Genomic DNA, 23171 nt, shown 5'->3' on the forward strand with positions numbered 1-23171 from the left:
GACGAGCTTCTGTAGTGACCGTCAGTACTAGGCATTCTGCGCAACAACATGGAAGTCTTCTGCAATGCGACCGGAGGGAAATAAACCAAATGAAGGATAACATTTGCGGGGTCTTCTATTCTTGGCGCGCACGGCTGCCGTGAAGAGGTACTTGAGTCGCCTTTGTAGAATACTTCTAACGATGACGACGACGACGATGCTGGCACGGAGGCTGCAGCTACGACGTACACAGCACAGCAGATTCTCGCCTAAATATTTTAGTGACTTTTTTCAGCAGCATCAAGCCACGTAAGATTTTTAGCACATTTAACCACATGCTGATTTCCGCGGCAGACTAGTTGATACCGAGAAAATGTGGTTAAGAACAAGTTTTTCTATCAATTAGAGACAAATATATATACCTTTTCTTCATCGTTATTTCCAATGCACATCTACCTCATTCGTCGCTTTAAAGCAATTGGGCATTTGGCCGCACTCTAACGTGTTGCCAATTCTTTTTGCAGGAGGCTTTTACAGCCGAGCTTCAGATATGACGAAAAAAAATGGCCACGTATCTGCTCCTTTCGTCGCAAATGTCGACAAAAGACAATAGTCTTTATCGACTTTTGTCAAGTAAAAACCTCCCTTCGCTTTCCCGCTCACCTCTCATGTTGTACCTCTTGCGTCGCGCTCCTCCCAAGGTAAAGACGCCAAAGGTTTGCTTAAATCATTTTAAATTTACCACGTTCCACTGCTTCAGGCCGGGTGTCTCGATGCCAACGCTGCCGTACGGCGAAGACGCGCGTGAATCGAGGCACCCTACTTCAACATTTATAGAACCGCATTTCCCTACTCCACGTGCGTTGCAAACAGAACGTGGAACCTATCTAATGGAACCTTTCGTGACTGTTGCCGGTTGAGATTTCTTAAAATGGCGCAAGAAGCTGTAGTGGCGCGGGCGACAGCAGGTGACGGCGGAGTGAATTTTTTTTCTGCAGTTTATGAAGTATTTAATTTCGCAAAACTGAAGCATGTATGACTTTTTATAAAGAAACACTGCAAATATCACTTCTGTATTAATTTGTTGTCTTATATCTGCGTAATGCCTCGTATGAACATTACAGCGGACTTAGACGGGTAGATTTAGCTGTTACTATGTAAGACTATTGCGCAGGCATTGTTTTACTTTGGCCGGGTGGCTGAATCAGGTCACAGACAGACAGACGGACAGACAGAGTAAAATTTCTGGGTTTAAGTAGCCCAAGAAAGACTATCGTCTTTAAAAATCACGCACCCCTCCGTCAACCGACGACGAAATAAAGACAAAAAAAAAAGATGGTTCAACGCGAACCTTTCTCTTGACGGATTCTTTGGCTGTTGCCCAAGTTTTCCAAACCGCTTCGACATTGTCGAAATGAAGCACTCGGATAGACGCCGGCTTAATAACGCGAGGGACTCAGGTACGGTTCTGGCCAGCGGAAGCGTTTTTTCTTTTTATTCATTTCGGTGTTTTCGCGCTACAGACACCATTAGTGAGAGCACCAAAGCTTCGCTTTAAAAGTTGATACGCGTTCCTTCCAGTTCGTGTTAACGGGACTTCACTTTAATAAATGTAAAAATAAATTCGTTTTGCCTTGAAAGCGAGTATTGATGCAACTACGTACGGAGGGGTGGCGCTAGGCGTGCCCCCAGCGGTTTGACACACTTTCTTGTCTTACTTTGCGACCCGTTTAAGCTCATCTTAACTCTCTCGTTTGAGTCAGTACACTAACTCCATGGTTTAAACTTATCTTAACTTTTAGCTTGCTTGAGTTCCTCAAAAGAGTCATACTATGAATTACATGGGTTAAAATGCAAGATGCAGGCATAAATGCGATTTCGACAAACTGATGCCTCCAGAAGTAGTCCTTGTGTAGGGAGCTCTTTCGTAGGAACAAAACGTTAGAAAAATATTTTTTGAGACAAGAAGGCGGTAGAGGCTGATGTGTAGTAGCCACTAAAAACTGACGTCACTTGTTTATTTTTTTCCTCTTTTCACAGCGGAAGGGCTGAATTTACTGTTATTAGTCTCAGCCAAATAGACGGACCACCCTTGTAAGAGCTTCACCGCTTCTGGCTGTCGCATCTCTGAGTTCAAGTTGCGGCGGGGGGCGTTACAAGTACACCGGCCGATAAACAGGCGCCCTGGTTTCAAAGTGGACTTATCGCTGCTACCGAAACTAGCGTCGGATATCGCGCTTCTGGCAGATGCGTTGCCGTTGCTAAATGCTGGAATGATAAAGGGTCTTTTTTTTATCTCTTTGCCTTTTTTTTCTCTTTTTCATCTGCGGCAGCATCGACTTGATGGCTCGCCAGACGGTCGTATACCGGAGCGTCGGTTTTCGTCCCAGCGCGGCGGACGTCCAGTAATTACGGATTGCATGCGAGTGGTGAGTCTGCTTGCTTGAATTTCTACGTTTTTTTTCGTTGCTGCTTACGAATTCACTTTGACTGGGACATACACTTGACGCACGTGAGGTCACATAGCAATAATGTAATGTATGTGTTTCATCGCGTGGATTGAATCGTTAGGTCGCACACGCACGAAATGAACCGCTACTATATTACCCCCATTTTCGCTCTCTCCTTGGGTCCACCCACGAAAATGTTTCGTACAAACACATGAGTGACTTTTGCCCCTAATTGACAATGTTGCCTGCAGCCTGTAAGAAAATGAAATTACGACTGCATGCTTCTGACCATTTCAAGCGCTTAAGTGGCATTCATTTTGGCTTCAACTCCGTCTTCCAAGAGTGTCGCGTCATCGCGTATAAAAAGGTCTGACCCAACTCCTGGGTAACACTGAACAGCCGAACGTGAGCGGCGACTATTAAACTTTCAAGGTTTAATAGTCATGATGGCCTGTCATTCACATCAGCGTGGAGTCTGTCTATGTTTACGAAGGGAGATAGCATGGATGAATAAGCCAATGAATGTTCAGGAGCATCTGAAAAAAAAAAGCTGATTAAAGCCTTCAGATTTGCCTTATACTCAAGTTGTGTAGGTTTTGTGTTCAAACAGTGCTATTTTGCATGAATAAAAGATTGGCGCACAGATGCCTAGGTTGCAGAGTGTCAATTGTGATGCAGTTTTCATACGGTGAAACATGCAGTTTGGATTTTTTATTCGGGAGTGGTCCAGAGGCTTGTCCTGGTGGTTGCCCCGCCGCTATGAAGATGAAAATATAAACAACTACAGTAACAGCACAACCTTGCTATGAGTTCGAACTTGTATATATGTGCGGAAAAAGCAAGCGGTCAAGAGCAGGAAGGTGTTCATCAATTTTTCGTGTTGAAATATTTTTAAGTCATGCATTCGATTTCCACCCGGGCGGACTGTTTGTCCCACTTTGCCTTAAAATATAAACGTTCCTCAACACAAAAAATGAATGAACTTTTTCCAAATGCCCCTTTTGGCGTTCTTGACTGCCACATATCCTTTCTGTGTCAATTCAACGAACCATTAATTACCAATTCTGACAAAGCACACACACACACACACACACACACACACACACACACACACACACACACACACACACACACACACACACACACACACACACACACCCGCGCACACGCACATGCACATGCACATGCACACGCACACACACACACACACACACACACACACACACATGCACACTATCTCATTGGTTGTGCCACCATGAGCTTCTCTTGCTATATTATTTGACTTTGGGCATTTGACTTTCCTACTTGCCTCGTACCACGTCCCATTTAGGTTGATTAGGCTGATTAGGTGCCTTTGGGCGCGTAAGTCGGGGCTGGCGAGGGCGGCCCCCAAAGGACTCTATGATTCATTATGCCGCGTTTCGCCTCTAATCTTAACTCCTTCGTGACCGCGGAAAAATGTCGATTTTGATCGCTTCCAGGCAACTTTTTCTTCTCTCTTGAACTACTGGGCACGTTTGGCATTGCCATGCAGTAAATTGTAGCTTATAGATTCCTCTTTCAAACTTATAACAGCAGTTTTGTGAAAGGTGTAATATTTGACAGTTTATTGGTCAAAGAAACAAAAAATGTGCACAAAAAGTATACACAAAACACAAATAGGCGATTTCATTTAGCCTTAGAATTATTTGAGGAATTCTGAGATATATAAATTGTTTCTACGCTTCTTGGCTATGATTCAATATATACATCAACGCTGTACACCAAGTTCTGGATTCGTGCGGGCCTACCAACCTAATGGCCCTGAAATCTGTGCCACTCCGCGAAGCCACTCAAGAGTCACAAGAGTCAGTCGGTCACTAAAAAATATGCATCCAAGCATACTTGTTTGTGTTCTCAAACCAAATTCTTATCACTGCGTTGATAAAAAACAAGAAAAAATTTGGCGCTCTTGAGTAGCAGCGTGCGTCGCTCCGCAGCTCTAATTTTACACGAGCGCCACGCTATCTTGAAGGTGATAACGCGATGCGGCGCGGTGCATTTGGCGAAATATACCCGCTGCATGTTGTCCAGACCCTACCCATAAAAGTAACGCCGGAGTCGTCAGAAATTAGGTACTTTTGTTTGTAAATACTGCGCAAAGTCAAAAACGAACCTTCCCTGGCAGCACCTGTCGAAGTCTGAGGCTGTTGAATGGGAAAGTTTTCATCAGAACTAAAATCTGAAGAATCCACATCATTGCTGGAGTCATCACTGCTGCTGAGGTAAAAAAAAATCAGCAGCAGCAGTGGCTGAAGTCTCTCACCGCTGTCCGCCTTGGCATAGCGCGCAGTAAAACAGGGCGCCATTTTCGCCCAACTGCCTGGTTCTGACTGAATGAGCTATACTGAAGTGCAGAAAGAGGAAAGGGGAAGAGGAGAAAGAGATGGGAGAATCACAGGTGGAACCCTTTGTCGAGAGCTCCAGTGGGTCCTGCTCCCGTCTTCGCCCGGCTGATTAGGTCCCTTTGGATGCGTAAGTCGGGGCTGAAGAGGGCGTCCTCCCATAATTCACGTCAAGTCAGTGGGAGGTCCTTTTGGTGCTCGGCCCCTGCCCAGAGGTGTGGGCAGGCCCACGTGGCATGGAAAAAGGCAGCAGTCTCTCCGCATAGCCTGCAGTGTTCTGTGTAGTCGGGGTCGGAAAATCTTCGCCCAGCGAGATTGATGTCTGAAGGTATTCGTTTGAATGTTGCGTAGCATATGGGCTTCAGTTGCCGTTAGTTCGCAATGTGGGATTGGATATGCAGCCCGCTCTTTTCTGGCATTTTGTAGGTAATCACCTTACGTAGTGGTGCTGGGGTACCGTAAAGCGTCGGTCACAGGGGGTGGTGAGTGAAGTCGCACGCTCGCCTGTTCGCCGCCTCGCTATCCGGCAATCCCTCGATCGTGTCCGGAGGTCCACGTAATGTGGATTCCGAAAGTACCCTTCCGGATTCCGGAGGCACCCTCGAGGGATTCCGTAAGTACCCTTCGAAGTGCAAGTGTTATTCTTCCTGCCGCTAGCATTCGCACGGCCTCTTGCGAATCCGTGATGATGTTGAGGACGCGGTCGTTTCGTTCTCCCCAGCGAATCGCGAGGAGGAGGGCTCCGGTCTCCGCTTGCTTTGTGGTAGTGTTTCGCATGGTGATGCAGTCGATGATGTCCCCTTCACGGGTGGCCACCACTAATGCCTCCGTTTCATCATGAACACGCCAGATGGCATCAGTTGTCAGCGCTGTTTTTACTTTTTGCGGGAGGTCTGAAAATCATCGTTCACCCGTGTACATTGGCCTAAGGCGCGGTCCCGAAAGAGTTAACGTGTTCTTCGAGGGTATGGCCTCCTGTTTAATCCCTACTGGCGCAATACTTTCTTCTTATGTAAGCACCATTTCCCCTGATTTCTGAAGACGGAAGTTTGGGCCCTGATGAGTTGCTTCGTACAGGTGTGGGAGAGTTTCTGTAAGTCCTCCGCTTTATCTGCTAGCACCGCCATGTCGTCCATATGCACCTTTCCCTGAATTATTTACTCAACCAATGTTCCACTACCTCGATACGATAAATCAAACCCAGCATCCCTCTCTTCCAATCGTCTTTCCGCACTTTTAACCAAAAGCGTGAACAGCAGTGGCGAAAGAGAACAGCCCTGTTTTATTCCTCTACGAATGCAAACAGGCTCTATGGTTCTGCGGCTTCCCGTGTAATTCACACCTTGTTATCTTTATACATTGCCGTGAGCAGCCGTGCAAACTCTGCATTAATACCTTCTTCCTTCAACACATTCTACAGCAATTCTGTGTCCACGCTGTCATTAGCTCACAAAGGTCAAAAGAGTTGGCCTATTGACTTCCGAATTCTGGGTGAACTGGGGCACCACAGAAATATCCTCTTCTAATTAGCGCCGACCTGGCCGGAATTTATTGTGTAGTTCTCCCAACAGTTTATTCTCACCCCTCCCCCCCCCCCCCCCTTCCTTCAACAGCTCTGCTTGCTTGCATAGCAAGTACTTGGAGCACTGATGTCCCTATAGAAGGCCTATACAAAATCACGCTCTCCTTATCTTTCTTTCTGAATTTCAATTTTTAGTTTCATTTTGTGTTAGGCAACAATGTTTTTAGTGCAAAGTTTCAGAATGATGTACCAGTGTCAGAAACTGAAGGGAGACCTCCTGTTGTTCCTAAGAAAAACGGAAACGCATGTTATGCGCAGTTTCATATCAGTTATATACATATCACATGCAGTATATACCACCACATAGAACAAGAAAAGTATCAGTTAACAAACGTTAAATAATAAAACAAAACGTAAAATAACATAAGGAAGACAAAGCACAGTATACACACAAAAGCATCGTGAGCAACACAAATATTGCTTAACAATACATGGAACAAAGAAACAAAGCTGAACATTGTACAAGCAAGCCAAATTATTCAGGTTGGAATAAGAAAGCCCTAAAACGAGCTTTAAACGTTCAATAGGATTTCAATGACTTTATGATTAGGGCTCATCCTACAATTCGCGTCACAGCGATGAAATTTTCTCGCCGTTTTAGCGCCTTCGCTGTGCTTACCAAGTGTGCCTTGCCTGTTGGGCTTAGTTGCGTGATAAGCAACATCGAAATAGCGTCTGGTTTTGCTGCCCTGCTTTTGATGATACCTTCCGTTCGCTTTTCCTAGTTTAAAAATTCTTTACCAAACCTATTATCTCTGCCAATCCTCATTGCTATCTATGGTCTACCGGAAGCGGTCATACCAGTTCGGCAGAATGTATTAGTCATGCCTTTTTTTATGAGTTCAAGCGATGTCCTCCGGCAAAACGATATGCCGTTATCGCCCGGTATCCGGGTTTGCACCTCTTTAGTTGTTGTTCCCAGTACACTTCTACATGACAACATAATTTTTTCACGAGCACTTTCGTTGTTCCACGTACACTTGACACCCATCGTTTTCACTTGCCCATCGTTCTCATGATTCCCACTCGCAGTCTTGGGCTCCGCGTTTACACGTATATCTACTCTCCCAATTTCTTTTCTCAGTACCGGTTCCACCTTGAGTAGGTTATTAGAAGAAAATACAAGTTTGGTTCATTCTTTTTTTTTTTTACCGCATCGACGCATAACGGCGATGCCATCTAACAAATAAACTAGCCCTTTGATGCCCAATGTTGCTCAGGAGCAACAATTTGTTTTCTCACACTTCGTGTTTTTTTTTTTTTCGACTTTTAACACCATCTGTGGACAGGCAAATGTTCCCGGACCTTGAAAAATTGAAAGAGAGGGCAGGATGTGCTTCTGTGTGCTAAAAAAAAAAAGACTTGTTTATACGTGTCAACTCGCATCGATCCCGAGGTCTCAATGGGAGCGAATTCGTGCAATTTCATTGTTATTACAAATAATAGCAATACAAACTTTACGTTATTGTCTTCACATGAGCCATAAAGCATGCTGATCAAGGCAGCTTTCTTGTTCAACTGGTATATGAACAGCCAGTGCCCAGTGTTTCCCAGTAGCGAGAAGATCGCAGTGTCCGTACCAACCAAATGTTTTTCTAACTTCCCATTCGTGACGTCGGAAGTTATTTCAGATCATAACAAAAAATTTCACTATCCGAAGCAAAAAATTAATGTTTTGGGCATCAATTGGCTAGGCATTAAGATGATAAGATAGAAGTTTATTTCCGACGAGCACGGGGGCTCGGAAAAAGTCACTTATTCATTTGAGAAAATCCGAGGCGTGGTTACAAGCAGCAACGGGCATTACAAAGTGCATTCATAACAGAAAAATCATGCTGATCGAGGCAGCGTTCTTGTTCAACTGATACATGGGCAGCCAGTGCCCAGTGTTTCCAGTAATCAGTGGGTCCCAGGGTCCGTACTAATGATATACTGATGATTACGTTAAACCGATGAATAGTGGTTACTGGCCAGCAGCTTTTTTCACTGGGTCTTGCGACGTCATAGGGACTTTGAGCGATTTGCGGCCGCAGCCTCGAGCCAACGCCAATAAACAGGACTGCGCGATTGTAGCAGTGCCTCTAGTTTCCGCTTGCCGTGATCGCTTGAATGATAACAGAAGTTAACGCAATGATAACGCGGTTTTTGGCCAAACTTTCATGCTGACGTCGCGAAGCGCGAAATATATGAGTTTTTCAGTATTTTTCGCTCTTCGGGTAAAAAATGGTTATTCGGTGCTGGAATTGAGATAAGCGACTAACTGAAGCTAGGTTTTTTTTTTTTTTTTCAAATTAAATATGCTATATTTTGTATTCATGGCCTCTATAACTATTCCTCCCCTTACTGAACACCCTCCCCATTTCCGCTTTGTTTTTACGTTTTTTGTTTGTTTTTTACATCTCTGTGCGGTGTTACCGTTCTTCTACACTCAGTTTACTTTCCTTGTTCCACCCCACCGTCTTCGTTACTTTCTTTTTCCCCGCGCAGGATTTTTATGCCTTAATTCGCTTAGTTCTCCTTCCATACAACCAATCAATAGTCCAGTAACTTCGGACGCCAGGCCTCTATATCTCTTTCGACGTTCTTGGCGATGTGCGGAATATTTCGGGCATTTCATTCCCGTTGTTTCCTGCCTTGCGTCTGTCCCACGCGTCCACAATACAAGAATAAACGTTTCTTGTCGCTACCGAAGCTCCTTTCTCCTTCTTTATATTTACACGTAGGGGAGCAAGGGGGGAAGGAGACTCCCACCATTGACATTTAGCTGCCGAATCCTGTGAGCGAACAGTACAATTTGCGCAGCGACGGCGCTGCCGTTCTCGCTGCCGTTCTTCCCGTTGACGCTCGAGCCGACACAAGAGAACCACAGCTTTGCTGTTTCAGCATATTTTGTACTGAGTTCAACTGGGTTTCATTTTTTGTGGGGCTTGTTTGTTGTAATAGTAGGATTCGCCCAGCTCAGAAGCACAGACAACCGGTGCCTGCATTAGCAAACAACCCTGTAGCTGTGGCTCAACCTTGTGAGTTATGACAGCTTGTGAGTTCCTTGTGAGTTATGACACCTTGTCAGTTAGGATACTAAATTGTACATTAAACGGCCTGCCAATATAAATTTACCCTTATCCTTTTTTTTCGTATACTAATGGTCTCTTGGTTATGAATTTTTGCCCTCAATGACTTGCTAAACTACCACGTGCTCAAAGGATCAGTTCTGCAACAGTTGTTACCACTCTCCTTTGGATTGATATCCCTCCCCCATAAGAAACTCCCTCTTATACTTATGGTATGATGTTACTTCGTTCAGCAGGTCACAGTATTTCGCAGCCACTTCAAAGCTTCTAGTCTTACTAACCTCTGTCAAAGCATGGTTTTCGTTTTTCCTGCACCAATTCATACTGGAACTTTTGATTCTAGTGAATTCGACACGGTGACTCACTAAAGTAATCTCCGCTATTATGCTTTCTTTTCCAATTGTTAATACTTGCGGTTAACTGTGTAGTCAATAAAGCCGTGAAAGTCTTTCCTTCTTTGGGGAAGGCGCTATGCAGCAAGCAGACAAGAACGCAGTGGGATGCCGTTTTTGTTGTTGTACCGTACCAGTGTCCGACCGATAGGATAGAGTTTGACTTGTGCTGTCGTATCGACGATATCGCTCCACCGAGTGCCTAAGATAAGGCCCTGCTATCGTTTGGAGAAGCGCATTTTTTTCCTCTGTGCATTGAATTCACTATAGTTTTGCCTTCTTGTCCACTCAGAGCACGTATTGGTGTTATCATGCAATACGCGACGCTGTGTTTAAGTGCAAAGATGATTTGGAGGAAGCCCTCAAATTTTCAAAGCGGCGACCTCTCTGTCCAACTCCTGGCCGTCCAGAGGGCCTACTAAAGGACGGAGGGCCACGGCCTTCCTGTCCCTACGTGGGAGCGGACCGCAGCTACAACCTCAACGTAGTTTCTCAGGACCAAAAAATAAAAGTTCTGCTGTGATCCGCAAGTATACCGGTAACACCCTGCTGCGTGACATTGCCTTGCTGATGGGCATGTTAACCTCCTTCGCGTGATGAAAACAACTCGATCGTGCCATCCTCGGGGTTTCATCAGCCCTTGCACAGTAAACACCAACAAACTTCTTTGTCTCCAAACATCGTGAACATCATCTGACCGCACTCGCAACTGCTCGCTCACTGTCCTCTCGCAGCAGCAGCAGCCATGAGGGTTCTGGGCGTGGAGTTCGCGCCCCTGAACGTGCCACTCAAGCGGCGGCTTCAGACGTCCGCCGTGCTGTTCCTCACGCTGTGCTTCTTCTGCGGTGGCTGCCTGTGGACCCTGTTGTGCGTCTACCTGCTGTTCTACACGAACTTCTACTGGCTGCCCCTGCTGTACATGGCGTGGTGCGTAGATTCCTTTCCGCTGGCTAAACCAGTGAGCGCTGGGATCATGGAGTTTACTGCTAGCGGGAACGAATATTCACTCCTCTGGGGTCTTGAGGAAGTCTAGGGGAAACGATACGGTGCGTGCATAAAGAGGTCATGAGCCATTTCACTTAACGAAGGTGGATGACCAGTAAAGCCAGTTAGCATGTGGCATGCAGGTGACAGAGAATTCAGGTTAATGGTATCAGTAAATTTTATTTATATTGAGCGTTGACGGTGGTGATAATTAAGAAACACACACACACGCACGCGCAGACGCACACACACTTTTGTTTTGGCTCTAATCATGTTGAAGGAGGTGCTCATTGATAACTATTATACTCAATACTTATATCCCAGTGATTAGACGTGCAGGCTTGAGGTCTACGTAATGCTTCCACCTTGTAAATGGTGCCTATCGATAACTAATCTCCTCAAGACCCGCATCGAAGTGATTAAATGCATAATCTTCCTGTCCAAATTATGTTTGGAACGACTGTGCAACTTCGTGTTGATATCACCGCGTGCACACAGCACACACGGACGCAAGCACTGCGCATACAAGAATAATCACCCAGGCGTTCATTTCCTTTTTGAGGCTCACATGATGGCAGAAAACTAATGGTGAGCCCCCTCGATTATCTATCCTTTAATCGTCCCCGATCAGCTCCTGTTCACTGGGAGAGCAGCCGATGCTATAACGGCACATGGATTCCTGTGAAGATGGAGCCACTCCTGCAAGAGCACCATAAATGTTCTTAATAAACGTTCCCCCTCTCTCTCTCTCTCTCTCTCTCTCTCTCTCTCTCTCTCTCTCTCTCTCTCTCTCTCTCTCTCTCTCTCTCTCTCTCTCTCTCTCTGCGTTCTGCCCGGGAAGGGATCCGCCATTCAATTTTTCCATGTATTCCTAAGGGACATTCGGTCCGAAGGAAGTTTTCAGACTGCCCGCAAACCGTATACCGGTAAATCGCGGATTCTCAGTGAATCTTTCTCTGCTTCGCCATATTGCAAAATAACAGCACACTCGAAGGCCTCTCGTACCCTCTCCCCCACCCCAAAAAGAACTCCGTTCGCGACCGCTGGTCTTCACCTGGAGCAGCAGCGGTGAGCCAGGCGACAAGCCAAAAGAAACAAAAAAGTCCTTGTGGCCCTTAAGACTGCCTACGTGCTTTGAAGGCGAAAACCTGGCGGTAGTTATTAGCCGCTTCTTAATTGCTACATTACATTTGTACTTTTAAAGCGAAAGCTTTCTTGGTGGGATCGATGGCGTCCTGTCAACAAACTAATGCGAGTCCTCATAGACCGGTTGGTCGACCGACAAGCTTTGGTGAGATCTTGGGACACATCAGGCGTGTTCGTAAAACCGGGCTTCCGTTGTGCCAAAATGGCTAGTACTTTAAAATCGCGAAAAAGTAACGGTTCTATATAAGACAATACACTCATCGATCATGAAGGAGTACAATAGTATACTTCTATCTTATAAACCACGTATCAGTATACATTTAGATGGTTCGTAGGTGAGTTTACTCAGTGCTCAAAACATGGTCGTATGCTCTCGTTCTTCGTTTGCGATTTGAGTATTCGAAGGTTTGGCGATTGATGGGACGCACTTTCAGCGAAGGTTTTGACGCCCTTTTGACGCAGATTTATGCTAGGAAGCTTTCACGCTTCTCTGATTTTCTTAGGAAGGGATGGTACATTTTTTTCCCTTCGATTTCGTTTATTTCTTGCTTGGCGCGAATTTTTTCGACCGGCTTCTTCGATGCTTTCAGCCGTTTACGCATCTCTTCCTTCGTCTTACGGTGCGAATTACTTTCGCTGGCAGACTGGCCCACGTCGCAGCTTCCTTAGAATCACGGTTTTGCGCGACTGGTGCGCGCGTGCCGGCTCTACTCATGTACATCCGGCAGCAAAATAAGCCGGGCCACGCGAGCGCGTGGCAAAATGCATCGCCGCGACATCTGACGTTGCACTTCTGGTGTCGAGACATCCATGTGCGCGTCCAGGCATTCTCGCTGCCCTGTCTTCTCTTTCAGTTCAATCAGCCAAGCTGAACACATTCAACGTTTGGTCATAGGGCTCACTTTCTTCGCCAACATGCCTCGCTCACACAAAGAGAGCCTACACGCACCGCGCCTTCGTCGAAGGCGCGGCGCTTGTAGGCTCCCGATAGCTTCGGCCAGCTTCGGAGGTGAAGTGTGCGTTGCTCGCTCTGCCCCGATCCAACAGATAACATGTCTTGCCCGTATCGGTGACGATTTTGTGCCACATATATTCCATCGCGTCTTTGTATTTTTTGCCTAAAACATGCAGTTGGTTGGTAATAAACATGAGCACACCGACACGGAAAAAAATTGAGGCGAGATATAGATTATTTGAATAAGCTGTGATGAGAAGTCACCTCGCACAAGTTCTAAAGCAGGTATTGGAGAAAAAAAAACGTGATCGGAGATCGGCGTGGCCGTGCGTTTGGCAAAAAAGAACAAAAATGGCAATAGGTTGCAATACGCGTTAAATTGATTGGCACAGACACAGACCAAAAGTTTCGCGTTTACACAGCGAAGCAAACGCCATCGCCCTTAAAACTAAGATATCAAAATCTTGTTGCAACGCATCCTTTACCAGAGCCAGGAATATAGAGCAAAGCAGGCTTCACCCACGCCGTTTGCCGCCGGAGCATGGGCCAGCGCATGGAGGAAAGAAAAGGTTAGGAGAGGCCCTGACGTCATATTTGTGAAGCCGAGTCCCGCCATGACTTGAGCCCACGGAGCCCAGCACTCTATCCCATCATCCTTTGCTGTATCCGGTTTGATTTGACTAACATGGCGTCGCCCTGCCCTCCCGCTTCGAAGCGAAAACAGCTTCGTCGCTAATTCCTCGGTGCGATGTCATCTTCTAAGCTGTAGATTTCGCCTTCAATTTGCCCATTCTAACCCTCACCTAAAGTTTCAATCGAAAAACGGCCTTGGTTTTTGAGATAGAAGGACGATTTTTCAGCTATTAAGCCTGGCAAAGTAGCGTTTGTTGTCGTCATAGCAACAGGCTGGCGGGATGGCGAACGCAGACGCCTCCGACGGCTGAGTTTTCAAACCGGCCTAATTTAAAAACGTTTGTCGTGGCGACTGCGCTGGTTTGCAAGCGTAGCGAGGCAGCCACATACCAAGCGCCTTAAAAATTTGTCCGTTCTATTCGCACAAATTTGACCGCCGCAGTTGTAAACAAGTAAGCAACATGTCTATGGGCTCAAGAAAATTCACGTGACTTCCTCCACACTTTTTGCAATGCATTGGGGTGCTAGGGGCCTCTCCTGAGTATTCTTTCCTCCATGGGCCAGCGAGACGTGTTGAGCATAAAAAGTTACCCCTAGCGGAAGCGCTCGGTGCTTTCAGCTTTGTTGCTTGAAGTGAAAGAAAAGACGGGGCGAGTATACAGGGGTTGGACGCGCACGCGCACATCGGTATCTCGACACCAGAAGTGCAGCGTCAGATGTCGCGGCGATGCATTTTGCCACGCGCTCGCCTGCCGTGCTTATTTTGCCGGTGGGTGTACGTGCTATTAAGTTGAAGTGCCGCAAGACACGCACTATAATGCAGCTTTTACGTTGCCCGTTCATCCTTTTGTGAATTTTGTGAAGCAAGTGCAACAGCCCTTGAAAGGTGACCTTCTCATCAATTCCTGGCTAATCCCCCGAGTGGATGTGTGCCAGAAGAAGGGAACATGTACATTTTTGATATGCAGTGTCTAGAGTGCCGTCCGACGGTATTATAAGCAGTGCACTATATCGACGTCCACCGGCGCTATGTGACAAAATTGCCGCGTGTGGCATTACATCGCTCTAGATAACGTAAAGCTAGGCAACGTAACCTAAACATTACATAAGATAACTTAACGCACACAAAGAAATCATTTGAAACACCAAAATTATACCTAAGGCATAAAAATTATACTTCAATTTAAAGATGAAAATAAAACCGAGGCAAGAACCGGTCTCAAACCACCGTCCTTGAGAACAAAAACCTAAAGCTGATCCTCTACACTACAACGACAGACCCATCGGCCCGGTGCTAGCCTAGTCTTGAATATTCGAATGTCGTCGGACGGCACTCTAGCCATTCCTGCAGCGGCCAGCTGGAGTGCCGTCGGACGGCACTCCAGGAACTGCGTTTTTGATATGCTGGGAACGCTCGGAGATACCGTCTGTGGTAGCGCATGTAGATGCTACAACGGACACCCGGGCTCCCATCCCATCAGATCACAAGTGTGTTTTTAACAGCGAAGCTGTTCTTTGTCCAGGTTTTCATGGGGCGAGGCGTGGCAACGCGGGTGCAGCGATGTGGAGAGGGCACAGCCTAGCGGGGGGATGGCAAGCGCTAAGTTCACGCGCGGCGTAGTGGGAGGAGGGAGAGCCAGCGCCAAGCACAGGTGGGCGGAGCCAAGACGCGGATGAGAGCACGCGCCGAGTGCAGGTGGGCGGAGTCAAGGAAAGGAGGAGAGGAGCCGGCGCATTGGAGAGCGCGCCTCCGACAGATGGTTCCGCGGAGCGCGCATGTATAGAAAAGTGCGTTGTGCGGTCGTTTGAACCAGGGATGCCAGGTCGGGCTATAAATAACCAAATTGGGCTACTTGTTTTATGGTTGGCGGGAAAAATTGTTGGTTGGCTATTTGGATATTTTTGGGCTATTCTGTATTAGACAACCGAAAGATCTAGACAAAATGCCTCTTTTAGGCTGGCTCACAAAAAAACAAAACGAATGAATCGCAGTTTTATACTATAATCGTAGCAATTTTACAGTTTAAACGTAACGGAAAAAGCCTGAGAAGATATGAAGCTTTAAATTGTTTATAGCAGCTACTGCGCTGAGCAACAAGTTAAAAAAGCGTCCTGAAATTTTATCCTTTGACAGACATTGACACTGCCGATGGGAGCCGACTTGCAGTACGCAGCAATTTAGGAGGCAACGTGGGTGACACAAATCTGCGGTGTAGGCCAAAACTTGAAAAGAAACGTTCCCTAACAGGGTCGGATACGAGCGAGAGAGAGAGAGAGAGATAATATATTACAGCCATTTAATGCATGTTCGAGCCTGCCAACTACAAACTGTTTTCCGTGACACCTTGGAAAAGTTTCAAGACCACCATTCTTGGGTGGTGCCGTTCATTTGTGATCGCATGTGTGAAAACTATCTTGAAGGAATTCCAACCAATCAACTGTTAGGCGACCTCCACTTTTTGCGCTGCAATAACATAAATTCCCCTTCGATGCCCTGGTGAAAGCTTTCCGGAAGTTGATTCCGGCATCAAACATTTTTTTTAATTGAGTCAGAAAGTTACTTGCGGCATTGTAGGCTTGATGAGCTCCGGGACGACTCCGTTACGATTTCTTGGAAGAATTTACTGGACGCCAGAAACAGCCGTGGTGTGCGAATGTTACCGCTGCTGTCGCAAGTAGCGATTTCATTTCTCATTCTGCCAGCTTCACATGCTGTTGTTCAACGAGTTTCTAGTCACGCAACTGTAACGACGATAGATTTGCAGAACAGAATGTCCCTAGATACGTTCGAGAACATCCTTCATGTAAAGTTTGGAGTCCCGAGAAACGACAAGTGCTGTAAGGACTTCGCACCGTCAGACATCTTTTAGGAGCGGTTCAACACCACCGCTGTGTACTCAGGTGCAGCTGTTTCTGTTCCAAAAGAGTGATGTGTTCTCTTGCACTCATACTGTGAACATCTCAATTCTGACATCTGACAAATATCAGACATAGGAATAAACGTTTGAACTGAATCGTGTGAACTCTTCAGATCTGGCTTTTTGGGCTATTTTTGTGGGTTGGCATTGGGCTACTTTTGGGCTATGGTGGCTGAAAAATGTGGCGGGTTGTTCTGTGAAAACCTGGCATCTCTTGTCGTTTCTCGAATGTTCAGGACATGGGTCAAATCTCGCGCGTCCTCCGGAAGAAGTCGCCCGCCGTGAGCGCTAACGAGAGTAGGTTCGCGAGCGGGCGCGAACGGGAATCCATCTGCTGGTTTTTAAGTGCAGAGCACTTTATGGGCTCGCCTTGTCGTAGTAGCTCGCTAACGGTCGATGTCAAGCGACTGCCGGAATCGCGCGGCGCAGCGAGATAACGGACCCAAGTACAGCCTGGTGTCCCGTTGTCAGGGGGTCACGCTCAGGCTTCGAAAACCACGTGGTTTAAACAGTCATAACGGTTAGAACCTCGTGAACCGCTGACGCTTGTCATACATCTCCCCGTTGTTTAGCACAAAGAAAACTGAAGGTACATTTCAGGCAAAATGTGTGTATATAACCAGCAACCCCCGCGTTCAATTAGTTAGGAACGCTCGTTGGGTTGCTTTTTAAGGTAGTACGCAAAGCGGCCGAGCAAGAAAAAAATGGCGCGTTCGAAACGCCGCAGAAAGGCTCCAGCTGCGCAAGAACAAAATGGCGCGTTCGAAATAACCCAAAACAGCTCCAGAATACGAAATTAAAGTAAGCACAAAAAAAACCAGAACTCCCGCGTCAGTTTCAGCACGGGGCGAGTGAGCACTGCGAAGGCGGGAAATTTGAATTGCGTATTCATCAAGAGAGGAGTGAGACATGGCGGCGAAGAGCGTGATGGGTGGTAGTAGTGAGCGGATAACGGCGCTAATACCCATAATGGCGAATCACTCCTCTGCACTTCCGACAGCTTTCATATTGAGTGAAACGGCTTTAATTTTTTAAGGGTTTTGGCTTCCTCCGAATCCCCTGACCTGTATAGTACGAGATAGTGCAGTGAAAGTTCCGCTTCAAATGGCGGTCAAAAAGAAACACGCGCTCATGGGCACAACATGGCCTCAACCTACACTTGTGCCCCCTCTTTCCTTCCGCGCGCAAATGCGAGCAGGTACGTGTACGACTTCAAGACGCCCAAACGGGGCGGCCGCCAGAGCCACTGGGTGCGCAGCTGGCGCCTGTGGTCCTACGTGCGCGACTACTACCCGGTGAAGCTGGTCAAGACGGCCGAGCTGGACCCGGGCAGGAACTACATCGTGGGCTACCACCCGCACGGCATCATGTGCATGGGCGCCCTGTGCAACTTCACCTCCGAGGCGAACGACTTCGCGGGTCTGTTCCCGGGCATCCGCATGTGCACGCTCACGCTCAACGTCAACTTCACATTCCCCGTCTACAGGGAGTTCCTGCTCTGGTACGGTACGTGCGGGCACTCGCGTAGTACGTCTCTATACATCCTAGTGGGAATGGAGCTTCGTACCAATATATACCGGACTCTGTGGTTGGGAGGGTTTCGTTAAGCCGGCCGGTGATGTTATATAGACGGTATTCGTTGAAAAGTTTAGCGGTCAATTTCTTCCCTTGGCAACACTGGAAACGGCCACAGACATGGCCGATGCGCCACGGACACGGCGCTGCCTGGACCACTGCGGCCGCACGCCGAAGAAAAAAAAAGACACCGGCATGCGTCATCTGCTCCGTTCCAATCCGATTCTAAAGTGTGGCGCCAACAGAGATGTTATTAATCCACTCACAGTGAAGTCGACGCAATACTTTGTGTTCGGCGAAGAGTTCGTAACGTGAAACAGTCATGTGTTTCATAGCCGCGCTTAGCCATAGAGATACGCTTAGCTGGACAAGTGCCGCCATCCTGCGGAGCCCTACGTAACGAGTGACGGCGCACCGCCGGCGCGCCACCGGCAGAAAATCGCGGAGGCCACGGGCGCACTCACACGGTTGCATGGAGGAAGAAAAATGTTAGGAGGGAGCATGACGTCAGGCGGCACAGCTTTGGCAAGCCAACCTCCTCTGACGCCGCATTCTCCTCTCCTCGGGCTCCTCCCGCGCAATGCATTAAGGAAAAAGCACCACTCTCAGGCCCGCGGTAGCATTTAGTGGCTCCGGCTGGCTGCCGGTGGAGGAGGAGGCGAGTGGCGTTGCCGAAGGCGCCGTACGCGATTTTTCGCCAGCGTTGCGCTCCCACCCTCGTATCCCTCGTATCGTGGAATTACTGTCGCTGTTCAAAGCGACACGATACGTAGATCCCATGCTCACGGAGCACCTTCCCGAGCTGCGAGCCGAATTTGACGCTTACCGCTGGAACCACGACCGGCTTTGCTCGAACGCGCCGCTGTAAACATTCACAAGCACGGAGCGGCCTACGGGTGCGTGGTGTTTGCCAGGTGTGCTTTGACGATTGCGTTTCCATTTTTGCGGGGAGTTATCGCGCCACCTTTACTTTACATCATAGCGCTGTAACGAGTGTCCCATCAGCTGAGAGGTTGTGCGAGAAGCTTTGGTTTCGCTCGCGTGCGCATTTGCATACATTCGCATGGTGGCACGTTGTACATGCCACAATTGTCGTGACGATGTCTATTTTGCGTTGCTGTCTCCTTCAGTGCATTAGAAAAGAAAAGGTGCAGAACCACTGACGTTAGGTGCGGGCGCGGGAAGAACAAATCATTTTCCGCCTCGCGTCGCAGGCAGAACGCGGGCTGGTTGTCCGAGTACTGCTCAATCCGTGCGATAGGTATATGGGTAACGAACGCTAAATTACGCCTGGGAGGTGAAAATATAAAATGACCAGAACCAAGGAAGTTAGGTGTGTTTGTAAAATAAAATGTGAGGCACGAATGTCGTACTCTGACAACTCCGCTTTTGCACTGCGGCGCACTTCGACGGATCCCAGAGCTCAATAAATAAAGATGTTTTCCGTGGAGTGAACTAGAGTATTCTAGTTCACTCTAGTTTTCCGTCTCTCCCGTTCGAACACTTTGCCTGCACGATCAGCCCGCTGCGCGTTTAGGGTTACAGGCAGCGCTGCGCGCAACGCCCGGACGGGGACTCGTCGCCGAAACCCGAATACCCGGACGGCCCGGCAACCAAACGGAACGACGCAGCATAGCTGGCATAGCGCGGGCAGGCGGGCGGCCGCGTGAGGCGCAAAGAACTACCGCTTGCCTATCACGTGAGGCAGGGCACCTCCCATCAGTCTTTCCTTTTTATTTTTTATGACTAGGCTTCACGATAGTCACGTGACGCCCCCTCCTAAACTTTTCTTTCCTCCATGCACGGTTGCATGGAGGCGAAGAGGGGTGCCTGATCTGCGGGCCGTGCGCACAACGTCGCCTAGCAACAGACGCTTGGCCACAGATATGGCGGCGCACACTTGGTTGCCTGCATGCATTCCACGCAATTGAATACCGAGCATACGTAGTGTTAGCGCAAAACTGGAAGCCTCAGAAAGGATTTGCGATTCCTGTGGAGTACAAGTCTTGAAAGAAGAGGCCAGATATTTCCTGCTGTGTTTTTGTTCAGCCTCGCGTTTCGCAACACGCGATGCCACAAACGAGCATTTTGCTATTTTAAAGCGCCATCCAACGAAGGGAAAGTAGCAGCAGATAGCTTATTTTTATCCCTGTAAATGCTCTATTCCCGGGTATAGCTAAACATTTGTCTATGTGCGCTTGTGTGCTATAAGGTCTCCCCCTCTCTACACTCTTTTCCTCAATGCATAGCCTCCGTTGTAACGATATTTCGCTTCAAGATAAGTACACGCCGGACACTTCCAGGTAAGTGCAGAGCGTTAACTAAGCGTGTTGATATTCCAAGCCCCACGATAAAACCGACCTAAAGGTACCAGACCACTCTTATTTACAAAAAAGAACGCGCAGAATTGAGCTCTCGGCGCATTTTACTGCAAAAACAATTAGCAGTGGCGTAGCTCGGCTATGCCATGATATACGTAGCGTGAGGTGAGGTTCAGCTGGTTAATCTTAGGTTTCCTGGTTGTCTAGGATTAGCTTATTATCATGCTTACTGCTGCTAAAATGATCTCCAATCCATTACAATCCAATTCAATACAACCCAATCCAATCCAGTCGCGGCGGCGGCTCCGGCGCGCCAGCTGTGCGCCGTGTGACGTCACTGCTCCTCGCGCATGCTCAGCACGGCTTTCCAGGAGCCCCGCGAAACTGCTCAACCTCGGCCAGTGTAGATCACGCTACAAAATCACTAGTTCTTGGGAAGAAAAATGGCGGGCGCTCGCTCTAGAACCTCCGATTCCACACCGAGGCTACCGAGGCCGGACCGTGCGGCTCTGAGAGCAGTTGCCTAAAAGAATAGGATGCTGCAAGCAAACCTGTAGTTGGCGCTCGGTGTGTAGAGGAACCTCTATACCACACCACCAGACGGCCCGGGTTTGTTTAAACTTAATATAAGAATCACGTGAACGTTTGTTCAAACGTGCCGATAGATATGGCACCACGCGTCATTGGCCCCGACGGGACACGGAATGTTAATACATGACCCAGCGGCGTGTTTGACAAACCAGGATGCCTTCAAACATTCCCCACTCGAGTTGCCTACTGGTCCGCTTGGAACACTCCTTGTTCGCAATGCGGAAGGGCCCAAGTACGTGTGCAAACAAGGCATGGGGACCCACACATAACTAAAGGGGAAACGATCGGTTGCGTTCGGTAGGGTAAATCGTTCACATTCTAATTTCCGCTTCTGGTGGACTGTATCCATATGCATGTAGTCAGGGTAGTGACTGCTTGTTTTGTCATCTCCGCCAAGTACTTCATGAGACAAGTAGGAACTTCGTCGTTTGAAATACATTTGCCTAACAAAATTTTGTTTAATTAAAACTTCGTTTCTCAGCTAATGATACTGCATTGCGTTGTGAACTCGCCGATGTCCTTTAACGCTTACGCCTGACCATTTCCGTCAGTCGCGGTTATTTGTTTAAGATAGGCTCGGAGGACTCGCCATTGTGCTCTGTGTGCACTATGCAGGAGGACGTATATAGAGCATCTCGTGTGCCCTCAGCAAGCAACGCAGTGTGAAACAGCGGCTCTTGTGCTACTGCTACGAACTTATAGAGCATAGTTGAATTCTTGGACCGTGGCGGAATCACGCTTACGCGGCGCTTGCGCCAAAAGACCTCTTCACTTCTTTAACTTACTCAGCAGTGGCCGAGTTTCTATATCCTCTTGGTCCTCGGACCTTTTTTCTACGCTCCTTATTGATTTCATCTGATTCTCCCTTTTATTCACTGCTGCAGTGTACTTTCTCCCCTTTTCTTATACGCCGCACTATGTTTACACCTATTAGAAGCAGAAATCCCGTCTGTTTCTGGAGCTAACCTCTTCAGTATTCATTGCACCTTTTTCTATCTCATCTCTTTCTCTCGCTCTCCCTCCCTCCCTCCCCCTCCCCCCCCCCCTCTCTCTCTCTCTCTCTCGTCAATGTTTTGAAGGCATAATATATTCATGATCCCTTCACTTGGAGAGTGGCATAACGGGTCTTGCGTTACGTAGAAGGCGGTTGACTCAATAAGTTATGTAGCGTTTCTGCAGTGAAGCTTCTCCGCCGTCGTCCGCGCAGGCATGTGCTCGGTGGACAGGGATAGCCTGCAGTGGATCCTGACCAAGCGGGGCACGGGAAACGCTGCCCTCATCGCCGTCGGGGGAGCCCAGGAGTCCCTGGACGCCCACAAGGAGAGCAGCGTCATCACCCTCACCCTCAAGAGTCGCAAGGGGTTCGTCCGACAAGCCCTTGTGTGCGGGTGAGCGGTGAATACTGCCGCTTGCTGCATGCTGATGCGCATTGGTAAAATGGTGGCCACGGGATTAGGACAATGTGATACCAAATTAAACCGTACGCAGGTATACGGCTGTGTTCGAAAGGAAACCTGCAACACTTTTTTTCAGCTTTTTTAAGTCAAAATCTTAGATGCTTGCAGAACATCATCAACCAACACTGCCAGTACTTAGATTTGGGGGGCCGCACAGTACCTCAGCCAAAAAAAATTACCGTAAAAACCCGCGTATAATACGGACCCGCGTATAATACGAAGTGTAATTCGGGGACAGCAAAGTCAGAAAAAAAGTTTTCATCCGCATATAATGCGAGGTAAAGAGCACAGAAAACATTTATTTGCACTGCAGTTACCGTTCAGTGATTGTCAGTTTTCGCTGGCACTGTCTCCCGACGTCCGTTCAGCCATCGTCAGGTTCGCTGCCGCTGTCTCGTGAAGTCGCCTTGTCGGAAATGTCTTCCTACAGAAAGTGATCCTCAGTGCCATCAAGGGCGTTCGAGATGCCGCATTTCTTAAAAGAGCGACTGCCGAGCTCCTTTGGGATGCTGGCCCACGCATCCGCGATCCAGCCGCAAAGCACCGCTGGAGAAGCCCGCGGCAGCCATCCGGTAGCTGTCACTTACGGGTCTCCTGACCTCATCCATTTTTGGTAGCAGGACATGATGCAGTCTTTGAAAGGCTTGTTGATGCAAACGTCTAGCGGTTGCAGCTGGGATGTCATTCCTCCCGGAATGACAATGAGTTCGGTGCGGCGTTCGCGCAACAACTT

At 48.0% G+C, this 23171-nt stretch overlaps 1 protein-coding gene across 2 annotated transcripts in view; it reads left to right on the top strand.

Moving 5' to 3' along the window:
- The first annotated feature begins 2233 nt into the window (after positions 1–2233).
- LOC144164131 (2-acylglycerol O-acyltransferase 2-A-like) overlaps positions 2234–23171 on the top strand; it is a 31813-nt gene continuing 10875 nt past the window's right edge. Inside the window, exons 1-4 of one of the 2 annotated variants that reach the window (XM_077694671.1) lie at positions 2234–2408; positions 10593–10785; positions 17693–18000; positions 22189–22369. In XM_077694671.1, the coding sequence (XP_077550797.1) occupies positions 10604–10785; positions 17693–18000; positions 22189–22369 (671 nt within the window). In that variant the 5' untranslated portion in view covers positions 2234–2408; positions 10593–10603. Of the gene's footprint in view, positions 2409–10484; positions 10506–10592; positions 10786–17692; positions 18001–22188; positions 22370–23171 lie in introns of those variants that run through there. The other variant, XM_077694672.1, reaches the window with a different exon arrangement.

Source organism: Haemaphysalis longicornis, unplaced genomic scaffold (assembly GCF_048455015.1).
Source record: "Haemaphysalis longicornis isolate Haplotype H1 unplaced genomic scaffold, Haemaphysalis longicornis Haplotype H1 scaffold_13, whole genome shotgun sequence".
Lineage (NCBI taxonomy): Eukaryota > Metazoa > Arthropoda > Arachnida > Ixodida > Ixodidae > Haemaphysalis > Haemaphysalis longicornis.